Below are 12,889 nucleotides of genomic sequence, written 5' to 3' on the forward strand. Positions count from 1 at the left end.
TTGATTTTGTCGCAGGTGAAAATGTGGGTTAACATAAAATATCTCACGAACCAAAAAAAAAACATTACTCAAAGTTGGTAAAAATTGATTTTCGAATCAAATATCTTTTCAAAAATTGGAGATTTTGGCTTCAAATTAATGTAATCTTATAAAAAATATTGTTTTCAACATTCAGTATTAGTAAAAAAAAAAAAACATTAATAAAACTTAGCAAACATTACGACTCAAATATCTTTTAAGAAATTAAAAATATTGGCTTTAAACTTATTTTATCTCACAGAAAATATTGTTTTCAATATTCAGTCATTTTTTTTTTAGAAAAAGCCAACAGTCAATTTTGTTCATACAAAATTGAAATCTTCAAAAAATAGTACGCAAAATTGGTAGAAATTGATGTTTGGTACTCAATACCTCGTAAACAATAGAAGATATTGACTTCAGATTAAATATATTCTTCCAATTTGTATTTGTTTATATATGAAGTAAAAACTTGTAGTAAATACTACTAAAATTTGCAAAAATTGATTCTCGACTAAAAATAGATTTTGAAAAGCAAAATATTTTTGGTAATTTTTTTTTAAATAATTCAACTGTTAACTTTTTTAGCCCAACACGAAAACCTTCAAACTTTTTAGCAAGACAAATTGACAGAAGTTATCAGAGTGGGTCGCATCCCAGCCTCTTTTTTACGTTTACTTTAGCTGATAGTTAAAATCGACGAGAGCACTGAAATTGAACTACTATTTGACCTTGTACGTGAACCATGAAAACATTAAATTTAAGGTTTCTCCAAACTTATAACTAGTGAGTATTTCCCAAAATAAATTAAGCCACTTAAATTATTTAAACTGAATGTAGAAGACACAGAATTGTACTTTGTATTATCATCATACAATTTATTGTAACTAACTATGTTGTGTTTTATCTAAGCCTTAAAAACACCGTTTTTGAATGTATTTATCAGTTTTATAAATGCATATTTCAAACACCTGCAGCAATACAAAAATTATTAAGCGAGATTTAAATTTAGGACAACTAAATGGTACTCATATAAAACCTAATTTTGCGGACTAGTAACATTGACATGGACCTTATAAAATAAAACGAGAAGGTCACCTAAATTACAAACAAAACAATCTTAAGTAACACCACAATCTTGGGGTAAACGATTTATTCAAGAAATATGAGAAAAGACCATAATAAAATATGTCGTCATACACTAAAAAGTCCAAAGAATCATTTCTAGACCCGTGTGATGCATACATCCGTAGGTATGCATGGTATAGAAAAGTGTACCTATACCATAAAATTACTAAAGCTATTAAATATTGAAAAACACTTGCGTCTTGGTCGATAAGCTGAGATAAAAAACAAAAAACAATTAAAATTAAAATATTAAATTCACACTCGTTTTTGATGATATCCAAAACCATCAAACCAAATGCAAACGTAAGACGTGCAATGTATGAGCGAGGGAGATATAATTAAGCCTTTGAGATGTCAGCATTGGTATTGGGAGCTCATAATATCACTGTTTACCTGTGAGAGAGAACAAATCAATCAAGAGACCGCCCTACATGTCCCGCTCCCGATACGTACATACATATATTCAAGACAATAAGACAGGTACAGGTACTCTGCTAGCCGGCCGGCTGTTTATATACCTTAGCTATACCGCCCTGATGTGTATAGAGCATACGTGACAAATATTGTAGGTGTCAGCGGCGGCGGAGTCTAATGTTCTTCTCAGTCAGTGGATGAGATCTCTACGCGCACAGATCGATCAGTGGATCAGTATCAGTAAAAGTTATTAGAATAGAACTCGGGATCGGGATGCAAAAGACGAAATCTCTTTTGAAAGTAGTTAAATTAACTTAAGAAAGTTCTTGAAATATCTCCTATCCTAACTCGTTATGAATTCGGACGTGCAACGTGTTGAGAAAAGTTACAATTCGGATTGTCCTTCAGAGGACGAACGGGGTGAAGATAATCGAGTTATTTTGGAAATTGGTGTTAACGTTCCTTACTCCACGACAACGGCGACGACGGCATCGTCGCTTGTTGCAATTCCACCAACCGCCCCTATGCCATATCCGCCGGATATACGTTTTGCACCGACAAGTGCTTATCATTCATCCTATCCATACCTGCAATCGCATCCTTGTGCCATGAGTATTCCACAAACTGTATGCAATTGGTCGATCCCGGAAGTGGTGAGGCCACCTCTTTATCCACATTATCCAAACCTGCGAGAGCACACCATTGTTAAGGAGGAGAATCCTTCATGGCGGGAAAAGGCTTTACAATTGGAGAAAGGTGAGGACGGTTGTAGAATTGTGTGTAGACAAATTTATAAAAGTGCGCACTGATCAAATTCTCATGTGATCTTTCTATCTTTTGATGAGGAAACATCCATTTAAAAGCAATAAGTTCATCGATAGGTACATTTGTATCTACACTTTTACGGTATTTTGTTTACACAGCTGAATTCAAAGCTTATGTGTCGTGTTAAAGCAACCAGCAACCTATTTCGGTTTGAAAAGAAAATGTTCTTATTAATTTAAATTTTAAATTATTGTACGGAATTAAATTACCAAATATAATATTCGATACATTTAAGTTCATTTTCGAAATTAAGTCGAAAAGTACAAGAAACAAAACCATGTTGAACCTATTAAAGGGTTGACCAAAAATAAACTACCCCGATTCCTTTGTAATTGGAAAAAGAGAATGAGATGCGAACTACACTGATAACTTTAAATTCGTGCCTGTCTGACGATATTTAAATATTCTACAAAATATTAATAACAACATTTTATGTAAGATACAAAATTTGAAGTCGATATCTTTCGTTGTTCTCAAGATAATTACGTCGAAAACTATATTTTCTATCAGTTCTAATTTGTTTTTTTTTAGATTTTTGTTTTTTTTTTTTGTAAAAAAAAGTTTTCAATTGGACTTTTTAAAAAATTACCTTAAACTTAACAAAAACATTTTGCATATGATTAAATAATTTAAATTTCTGTTTTATTTAACGAGATATTTTAATGGAAACTCAATTAATACCAATTTTTAATAGAAATATCTTAGAATTTAAATTTCTTTTAAGAAAATGCCGATTCTCTTGAGTTGTTTTGCTGATATTTGTGTCGAAAATCAATTTTGACCAACTTTTAGTAGTATTTTGTTTACATTTGTATTTTTGGTAAGAAAAAACTGTACCTCTCATTTTTCTAAAAGTTTGATTATATGTGAAAAACGTTATTCCTCGATGGATCAAATTATTTGGAGGTATTTTTGATTTATAAAACAAGTATAAAATTTAATCGATAGTGTTATTGGTTAAAAGATTCTTAGTGTCAACGCCATTTTTAATTTTTTTTAAATTGCTACAGTAAACCAAAACACCCATTCAATTTTTTGAAAGTCCTTTCTGCATCTTTTGAAGTCAAAAAATCAAATTTCTTCCCTTTCTTAAGATATGGAAGACGAAAAAAGTAATTACGGCCTGCAATGTACACACAGACATCTCTACATAAATCTTTGATTTAGTTTCTACTTACTTCCTTACTTACTTAAGGTGGCGCTACAGTCGTGTGTGAAATAGGGCCTCACCCAACAAACTTCCCCATCTAGCTCGGTCCCTAGCTATATGTCTTCAGTTTTGCGCGCCAAGTTGGGTGAGGTCTCTTTCCACTTGTGCGCCCCACCTGATCCACGGTCTTTCTCTACTGCACTGTTGACACTTTGGTGGCTTCGGAGGGGGCTTTGCTATACTCAATTGCTTTCTTATCCCAAAGAAACAGCAGTTAGCTAGAGTTATTCTTTGTTTGATGTCAGCGTTACTGTTATTTTCTGCGGTTATAGCCTAGGTAGTCGAAGTGCTTGACTACCTCAAAGTTATATCTGTCGGTGGTGAAGTTTTGAACGAGACGTCCGTCGCGTCGGTGTTGTAAGACCATTCTTGACGGCAGCATGTACTATAATTGCCCAGTACAATTTTAATATCGTAGCTTGTACACTGGTCATATGTTTTGTCTAAGAGCTCAAAGCACATACCCTTGGTGTTGTCATCCTTCTCTTCTATGGGGGGCCCATATTGGGCTAATGTTGCCGAATGTAGCCTTCACGCGGAGGCGCTCGGCCCATCCCATCGTATTTCCTGAATAGCATTGATGTCTGGATTTATAGTAGTCTAGGGCCTCCGCTAATTCTTTGGCTGCACGTGGTCTATTAAGGGACCTAACATTCCATGTAAATTAAATAAACAAATTGGGTGGCACAACAGTTCTTTCAGAACTATGGCCTAGTGACTTACAATTCTCAACCATTCCTGTGTGCGATTACTGTTACCAGGAATGGAGATGACCTACAGTTTTAAGCCGAATCTGGACTGCTAATTTGAGAAAACACTTTTCATGACAAGAATTAATCTTGAAGAATTTGAAAATTCCTCGCAAGAGCAGTACCCGTGAAATAACTTAGGATGCCATAGACAGGGATCGAACATAAGACCTCTGGCATAAGAGTCGAATGCAATAACCATCATGCTACGGGTACTACATTCCATGTGCATATCCGAATTTCTTTGTCCTTAATTCGCTTGCGTGGGTTGTCAACAGTGAATCCGTCGGTATCTGAGGCTTGTTGGTGCTTCGCAACTGGGTTTTCTTTAAGTAGTCAGGGAGTCAGCCTGACGCACGACCTTCAATCTGAAGGACCATGTCCTAGAATTTACTCCAAGGGTGAGAACCGGAATAAACCATTCCTTACAGTCCATGGGCTTCGAATATGTCGTATATATAAGGTGTTTACGAAGTAGTTCAACCTAATTGGAACTGTAGACGTCACCGTTGATTCCATCTTGGGAATTCCTCCGCTGTCGTCTGGATCAAAGTAGAGGTGCCTTAGTGGAAACACCTCTACCCCCCTCTCTCGTTTGCGACCCCCAACAACTTACCACTACAGTTAGAACCGAATTAGTTGAGGTTTTAGTTTCTAGGAACCTTAAAAGGTGGTGGAATGCCGAAATTCGACCGATTGCAATAACTTCATTGGAAGATAAAAACATTAAGTCCAAAAGAAAATGGTGAGACGTCACAAGAACCCTGAGCTTCTTTTTAAACATAAACTGGAGCGTACGTCGTACATTCGGAAACTTTTTTTTTCGTCCATCTCTCAAGAACCAATAGAGATATCGACTTCAATTTAATTTTATATTATATAATGTGAACCAAACCAAACAAATATTATTTAAAAAAATCAATAACGGTTTCTTAATAAATCAAAAGAACTGAAAACAAATATTTGTGAGCTCAAATATTTTTCGAACAAAAAAACAATGATTTTACCTCCAAATTAATTTTCATTTTACAAAAAATATTGTTTTTAACATTCAGTAGAATTTAAACAAAATTCAATAGGAAATTTTCCGTTTAAATTAAATTCTACATTATTTTTTGTTAACGTAAGATATTTTGCTTAGATATCCGATCTGTATTTTTGGATAAAAGAAATAAAACCTTTAAAAAAATGCTACTAAAATTGGTAACAATTGATTTTCGACTAAAAATCTTCAGAAAAAGAACAGATACAATGCACACAAAAAATAAGGACAAAATTAAAGTTTGGCTAGCTTTTTCTTTATTATAAAATAACACAAAAAGAATTTCGTTTTGTATTTATTAATAACCAGAATAATTAAATAAATCTATATTATTTCAATAAAACCTTTCCTTGAGCCTTTACAATTTTTTTAAGTTTGTGTGGAAAGAAACAATGATTAAACCAATTAGTGTTAAGATATGTTATGAAAAAAATTAGTATTTAGTACCTGTCTCCTTGAGGTGAATTACATCCCGAAGAAGCTGGCTGCCGCCGGCCGTGGCATTGAATTAATCAAAGAGCATGACTGATTTAGGTCGATTTTTGACCGTTCTTTTTTAATAACTTGCTTAAGCTGTTTTACTGATTGACGTCCATTTTTATAGACATTCTGCGATAAAAGTGCTCAAACGTTCTCTATAAGTCAAGAACCGTGCTACAGGCAAGCAAGCCCAATAAAAGTATATTTCGGCTCTTAACTAATTTTTTTTGAGAGTTTAGAATTTATCTTGTAGAAAAATAAATTCCGGGCTAAATATGAAATCGTCTAGGTCAACTAAAACGTCATCTTATAACTCAATTTTTTTTTGGTCTAAATGAAACAAATAGGTAACTTTCTGGAGCAACTAGTCGCACCCTATACCAATAGAGTGCCACCTCCGAAATTGGGTGCTTTCCTGTGCTGCTTTTCAGACCTTTATCATATCAGTATTTCTAACATCTATCTGGACCGTCCAGTTGAATTTGTTCTCGTCAGAAAAAAAACTACATTACTCCACTCTTCGTCCTAAAATTGATATTTTTCAGCGATGTTCGCCTTGTGGCGCGATGTTAGTGTCGGTTTTGGAACTCTTTTAGCATATTCAATATTTGTTGAGATTCAAAATGCTTACTTGAGAAGGACTAATCGATTTATTAACAGCTAGGCGTCTTATTTCTCGGATATTTCTAGCAGTGGCTTTCTACCTGTACTTTGTTTAATTTCATATGTCTGTAGAAAATGAATTAAAAAAAGAGGCTAGGATGCAACCCACACTGATAACTACCCATCCCGTCTGTCGATTTGTCTTTCTTAAAAGTTTGTCTATATGTACTCGTATCAATTTTTACCAAATTTGCGTACTATTTTTTGTAGATTTTATTTTTTATGAAAAAACGGACTGTTTTATTTTTATATAAAAAGTATTGAATATCGAAAACAATATTTTCTGTGAAACAAAATAAGTTTGAAGCCAATATTTTTAATTTTTGAAAAGCTATTTGAGTCGAAAGTGAATTTTTGCCATGTTTTAGTATTGTTTTTTTTTTTAAGAGTTTTATTTTTTGTAAAAAAACTGTCAATTCGATTTTTTTCAAAATTTTATCGAATGTTTAAAACAATATTTCTTATAAGATAAAATTAGTTTGAAGCCAATATTTCATATTTTCGAAAAGATATTTGAGTCGAAAATCAATTTTTACCAACTTTTGTTAAATTTTTTTTAGGTTTTTAATTTTTTGTACAAAAGCTTTCAATTCAATTTTTTTCAAAATTTTATTAAATGTTAACAAGAATGATAAAACTAGTTTAAAGCCAATATCTACACTTTTTGAAGCGATATTTGAGTCGAAATCCAATTTTTACCGACTTTTATAATTTTTTTTTGTTTTTATTTTTTGTAAGAAAACTGCCAACTCGATTTTTCTCAAAATTTGTCTTAATATCGAAAACAATATTTGTTATAAGTAAAAATTAGTAAGAAGCTATTATCTCAAATTTTTGAAAAGATATTTGAGTCGAAAATCATTTTTTACCAATTTTGTTAATTTTTTTGTTTGTTTTTAATTTTTTATAAAAAAACTATCAATTCGATTTTTTTCAAAATTTTACTGATTGTTGACAACAATATTTTTTGAAAAATAAAAGTAAATTAAAGCCAATATCTCAAAGTTTGGAAAAGATATTTGAGTCGAAAATCAATTTTTACCAACTTTTATACATTTATTTTTAGGTTTTTATTTTTTATAAAAAAAACTGTGAATTTTATTTTTCTCAAAATTTGATCAGATGTCAAAAACATTATTCTTCGTTGCACAAAATTGTTTTGGAGAAGAAATCATATTTTAGTCGTAAGATTTTGGAGGTGACAAATTTTTTTTCAGTTTTTATGATTTATAAAAAACTTTTAAATGGATTTTTTTTCAAAAAATATACTTCTTTGATATCAGGGTACAATATATTATATAAAATTTAATTGAAGTCTTTAGCGTTTTTGGTTCGTAAGATATTTAAAGTTAACCAATATGTTCACCCTTTTTTCAAGCAGCTATGGTAAAAAAACCACCCACGCAATTTTCTTGAGAGCCCTTTCTGCATCTTTCTGCCTTTTTATGTGTATAACAAAATTTATTTGAAATCGATATCTCTTCTGGTTTTTGAGCTATGGACAACGAAAAAACGTAGCGAACGTACGGATGTACACACGCACGCACAAACATCTTTCTAAAAATCTTATTTCGACTCTAGGGACCTTGAAACGTCGAGAAATGTCAAAATTTTCAATTTGACAAATCGGACCCATTACAATAACTTCCTATGGGAAGTTAAAAATAAGGAAGAGTGTCGGATTCGAAACAGAGCCCTGAGGCACACCATTTGTGAATATCGCACTTGATCCCGTCTAATACTACTAGAATTGAAAGATCCGAAAAGTTAATACTAACCTAACAAAGAAGAGATTTATCAGTACCAAATGAACGCATTTTTGATACGAGAGCTTAATGCCAAGCTCTACCAATTGCCTTTAAAATTCAAATCTTAAAAGCGGCTTTTCGGTACCATAGACTCCTTGGACCTACGTATTGGAAAATATAAAGATTAGCCATTTCGTCAAGTTCAGAAAGGAAAACAAGCCTTTCTAGGAAAGTTCATCAACATTTTTAGGTCATACAATTTCGAAGCTTCTAGAACTGGCCAGGGCAGGACATTTACGAAGAAAATAGGTCACAGTTTTTCTTTCATGTTGGTCTCCGGAGCTACACAGTGAAGGTTGTAAAGGATACCCATAGCTGTTTTTTTTTTATAGGAAGGCCATATCTTCCTTAAGCTGAAAATTGATCAGCGTTTCCATGACCTTGGAAAGAAGGGACGTTAGTGTAATTGGAGGACATTAAGAAGGGGAGAAGGGATCGACTTCTTTATATATTTGCTGGACAATTGCTGTTTTCTATCCACTCGCCTACGCAGTAGTTTTGAAGAACACCTTTTTAAATCAATTTCTTACTTATTCTCTAGCTCTTATAAGATATCAAAATGTCTCACTCTCTCCATCATTCAGTATTAATTGGAGAGTTTGGAAAGAAAAGTTAATATTTTACGAAATGTTAGTAATTAATAGGTTTGATTGTTTTTTCCCGATCCATGGTGCTACAGAAAATGTCAATCAACTGTCAAAAACTATAAGGTTCCGTTCAAAAATGCTAAAAAATTTATTTTTGTGTCTTTAAAATAGCACGTTCAACAGCAGGGGAGGATAGACAAATAAGAACATATAAAAATATATATCTATGGCACCCAAAAAATCAAATGGGGTGGCGCAACAGTCCGTTGTAAACCAGGGCCTAGTGACTTACAACTCTCAACCATTCCTGTGTGCGAGTACTGTTGTCAGGAATGGAAGGGACCTACAATTTAAGGCCGAATCCGAACGGCTAGTTTTGAGAAAGCACTTTTTCATGACAAGAATTACTCTTGAAGGATTTGTCAATTCCTCGCAAGAGGCAGTACCCGCGAAAATTAATTTTTTAAATTAAGCTGGCACAGGCTGGGATTGAACCCAAGACCCCTTGCATGACAGTCCAACGCACTAACCATCATGCCACGACACCCACTTGAGTTTATTATACGATTTTTCAATAAAGCCTTTTATAGTAGTTGACATCTTTAAAGCTGTCATCTTTAGACATTTGACAGTTAAAAACTATACAATCGCTTGAAATTGAACGATACACTTTTCGACAACGCATTGAAATTGTCATATGTTCGCAGAACTATAGCACCTTTGGGTCTTCTTGAAGCAGATTTTCTCCTGACAAATTAGAGCCTGATATGAAGAAACGAAACCTTGTGCGTCGCTCAAGAACAACTGTCAACCACTAGCAACGTCCGTATTTTCGCTGATTGGTCATTGTTATGCATCGAAAAGATCCGAATCTTCATCGAAAAATCATCTTGAATGATGAACAGGTTTTTGTTATTTGGAGCCTCCATTACTAATGAAAGTGATCGAATTTAGGACATTTAGAATGATTGTTGAAAAGCTTCTTTATCTTCTCAATGTTTAGTAGTTATTGGGATGACGGGCGCTTTGATTGGACCTTACTTATTCGAAAAGAGGCTGATGCATATTTTGACCAACGCCAATTTGTGATTTTAGAACTTTTTTTTGAGGCCATGTTTTATACGTCAATGCTCCACCATTATATACTTTTTCATTATTCATTATTAATTTGTTTTAAAAATATGAAAAATCATTAATTTGTTTGTTTTTCGTTCCAACAAACCACCAAACGGAAGTTCAGACTACAAAAAAACAGCATGTGATCGTGAGCGCACAAGAATGCGGGACATGAATAGAGCATTTGACTTGCTAAGACTTAAGCTACCAATATCAAAACCAAGTGGAAAGAAATATTCAAAAATTGAAACATTAAGGTAATATTTTATACCACATACAAAAATTTGGATTTGATTTAAATTAGTTAAATCATTGATTTCTTTTATTATAGAATTGCAATTGGCTATATTCGTCATCTGCAGGAATATTTGAAAAAGCCACCCGAAAAAAGATCATCATCACCTGGAAACTTTCGATATACCGAACCAATTGCAACATGTTCCTATGAATCGCAAGAATCAAACAGATCTTCGTGGCAAGGAAACTCTTCTGCTTATGAAGTTGATAATTCGCCAGGATATAATTTAGAAAAATCGTGGGACTAAATGACATGTCCTATGGACTGGACACGTGGTTGAAAATATTTTGTTTTTATATACTTGTATAATAGAGTAAGAAACCTTAATTCAAAAAGTTGTGAGTCTTTTCGTCTTCGTATACATATTTATTAAGTCTTGTTTTGTTTAAGAAGAAATAAACTGTTATATAAGTATGGCAGGTAACACATTACGGTTGAATTTATTTGGGGGAGGAACGCAACTGTCAAGAAAAGAGTAATAACTTAATTAACATTGCTGCCATGGTCAGAATATAGGCAGGTAAGATGATTCAAAGTTTCAGACGGATCATTAATTCAAAGTAAGAACGAGTGTAGGAGACAGGACAGAGCCTTGCGGAACACCAACTTTTTATTTATGGGTGTTAGATTTGAAATCTTCTTACACGGAACGAATAGTAACTTCTAATTCAACGAAGGAGGATAAAATATCAATGGGTACACATGTGTTAAAGCAAATACCTAATGATAACAAGGTCTTCTGATCTTCCTTAGAAGAAGGTATGAATAGCTGTGAATAGATTTAAAATATTGAGTGGAAATATGGACATACATACTGAGCGTGGTTTTATTTCTTTCCACGAATATTATTTTTAAGAGATGTTAGAATAAACAATTTATGCAATAGTCTTTAAAATCCATATGTAAGTCTCTTAAAGTGTTTTTTTTTTGGTTTAAACGAAATTGCTTAAATGAATTCGGGCTTCACAATCCAATTCTATGCAAATGGCATTCAGCTGTACAGAGTGGTTCATCTAAATAATGGATTATTTTTGAACTGTTTCCTGCTTACAACTCAAGCAAACGATTAAAGGACAACGAACTTCGAGATGCATGTGGAATGTTAGGGGGAGGCCCTGGACTGCAATAAAGATATATCACAGCCATCCAGGAAATACGATTGGACAGGCCGGGCAAAAAAAGGATGAAAAACTGCGATACTTTCTATGGTGACTGATACTGAGACTGCCTTAGGCAACAAGTCTTGAGCTATAGGTGCATCATGATAGCCAGTACGCCTCACCATTCACAAAGGAACTTGGAGCTCTTCAGACCAATCGACTGTCAACCAGATTGACCATATTGCATACTGCGATTGACGCTTCCAATATCAACCTTCCGAGAACCTAACATCAACTCGGACTAAAACCTCGTTTCAGCCAAGGTAGACTTACAGACCTTTTTCTAAGTTTTTTGCCGCCAACACAATGTAACGAGAACAAGTGCCAAGATGCAATTAAAGAAGAAAGAGAAGCATGAGAAGCGTGCGGTCGGAGATGTTGAGAGGTTCAAAAGATGAAATCAAGTTAAAAAGTTCTATATGAGCAGGTGAAACGAAATCCACAAGCACATAAACCTCGTACCGAAGCCTAAAAAGACAAAAGTAGAAACATCATTGTAGAACCGCAGTCAATCCTGAGGATACCGAAGGACCAATTCTGCAGATTGTAACGGATTATCCATTTTGCGGTTTCAAAAGTATTAGGGCTGTCAAACTTAGTTGTGAAACCGTTTTTTTTTGTAGGTTGAAAGTGAACTTAGAAAATGGATCGCTTGACATTTCCACTTTTCATACAAATTGTTTACACCTGCTATAAAAATGGTGATTCTGCGACAGCCCACATATCGTGCTTTAGGAAGAAATTTTGGTTTTACATAATCGACCAACTACGCAAGCAATTGACAAAATTGTGAAGAAATTTAAAGAGACTTGGTTGGTTACAGATATTGTAAGGATTGTGCATCACCGTTTTGCTCGTACCACTGAAAATATCGCTGCTGAAAGTTCAACTGTTGCCGAAGGCCCGAATGTGTCGATTCCTTGTCGTTCTCAGGAATTTACACATTATGGCGTATGGCTCACTCAAGAACTGTAGCCAGCTCAATCACAACGTCGTAGATACGTCGAAGGGGTGATTTTTCAATCGAAATTTTCTTCAGTTAACAAACAAAATTGTCGTATTTGGCGTTCATCAAGACGTTATTGAAAAGAGGCCATTACATCCCCAAAATGTCACTTGGTGCGCTTTTTGGTCTGGAGGTGTGGTTGGACCTAACTTCTAAACTTCTTCAAAAAACGACGATGGAACGACTGTCACCGTCAAATCGGAGCGTCAGGCTACGTTCAGACGGTGACTATTCGATTCGTTTTTTTCACGTATGCGTTTTTATCGAATACGAAACGGCGTTTCATACGAGAACTATTCTATTCGATTTTTTCACGTACGGGTTTTGAGGTGTTTTATATTGTTTGAATTAAAATAGACAAATGAAAATTTTTTTTTTTAGGAAC

The 12,889-nt window shown here is 34.0% G+C and overlaps 1 protein-coding gene across 1 annotated transcript; it reads left to right on the forward strand.

The window, feature by feature from the left end:
• Positions 1-1,714: 1,714 nt before the first annotated feature.
• On the forward strand, positions 1,715-10,762 carry LOC129941324 (uncharacterized). The gene is made up of 3 exons (XM_056049924.1): positions 1,715-2,316; positions 10,165-10,297; positions 10,372-10,762. Exons 1-3 carry the CDS (start codon positions 1,914-1,916, stop codon positions 10,583-10,585), a joined length of 750 nt encoding a protein of 249 aa, XP_055905899.1. The 5' UTR covers positions 1,715-1,913; the 3' UTR covers positions 10,586-10,762.
• Positions 10,763-12,889: the final 2,127 nt, after the last annotated feature.

The sequence above is a fragment of the Eupeodes corollae genome, chromosome 1, assembly GCF_945859685.1.
Source record: "Eupeodes corollae chromosome 1, idEupCoro1.1, whole genome shotgun sequence".
Classification (NCBI taxonomy): domain Eukaryota; kingdom Metazoa; phylum Arthropoda; class Insecta; order Diptera; family Syrphidae; genus Eupeodes; species Eupeodes corollae.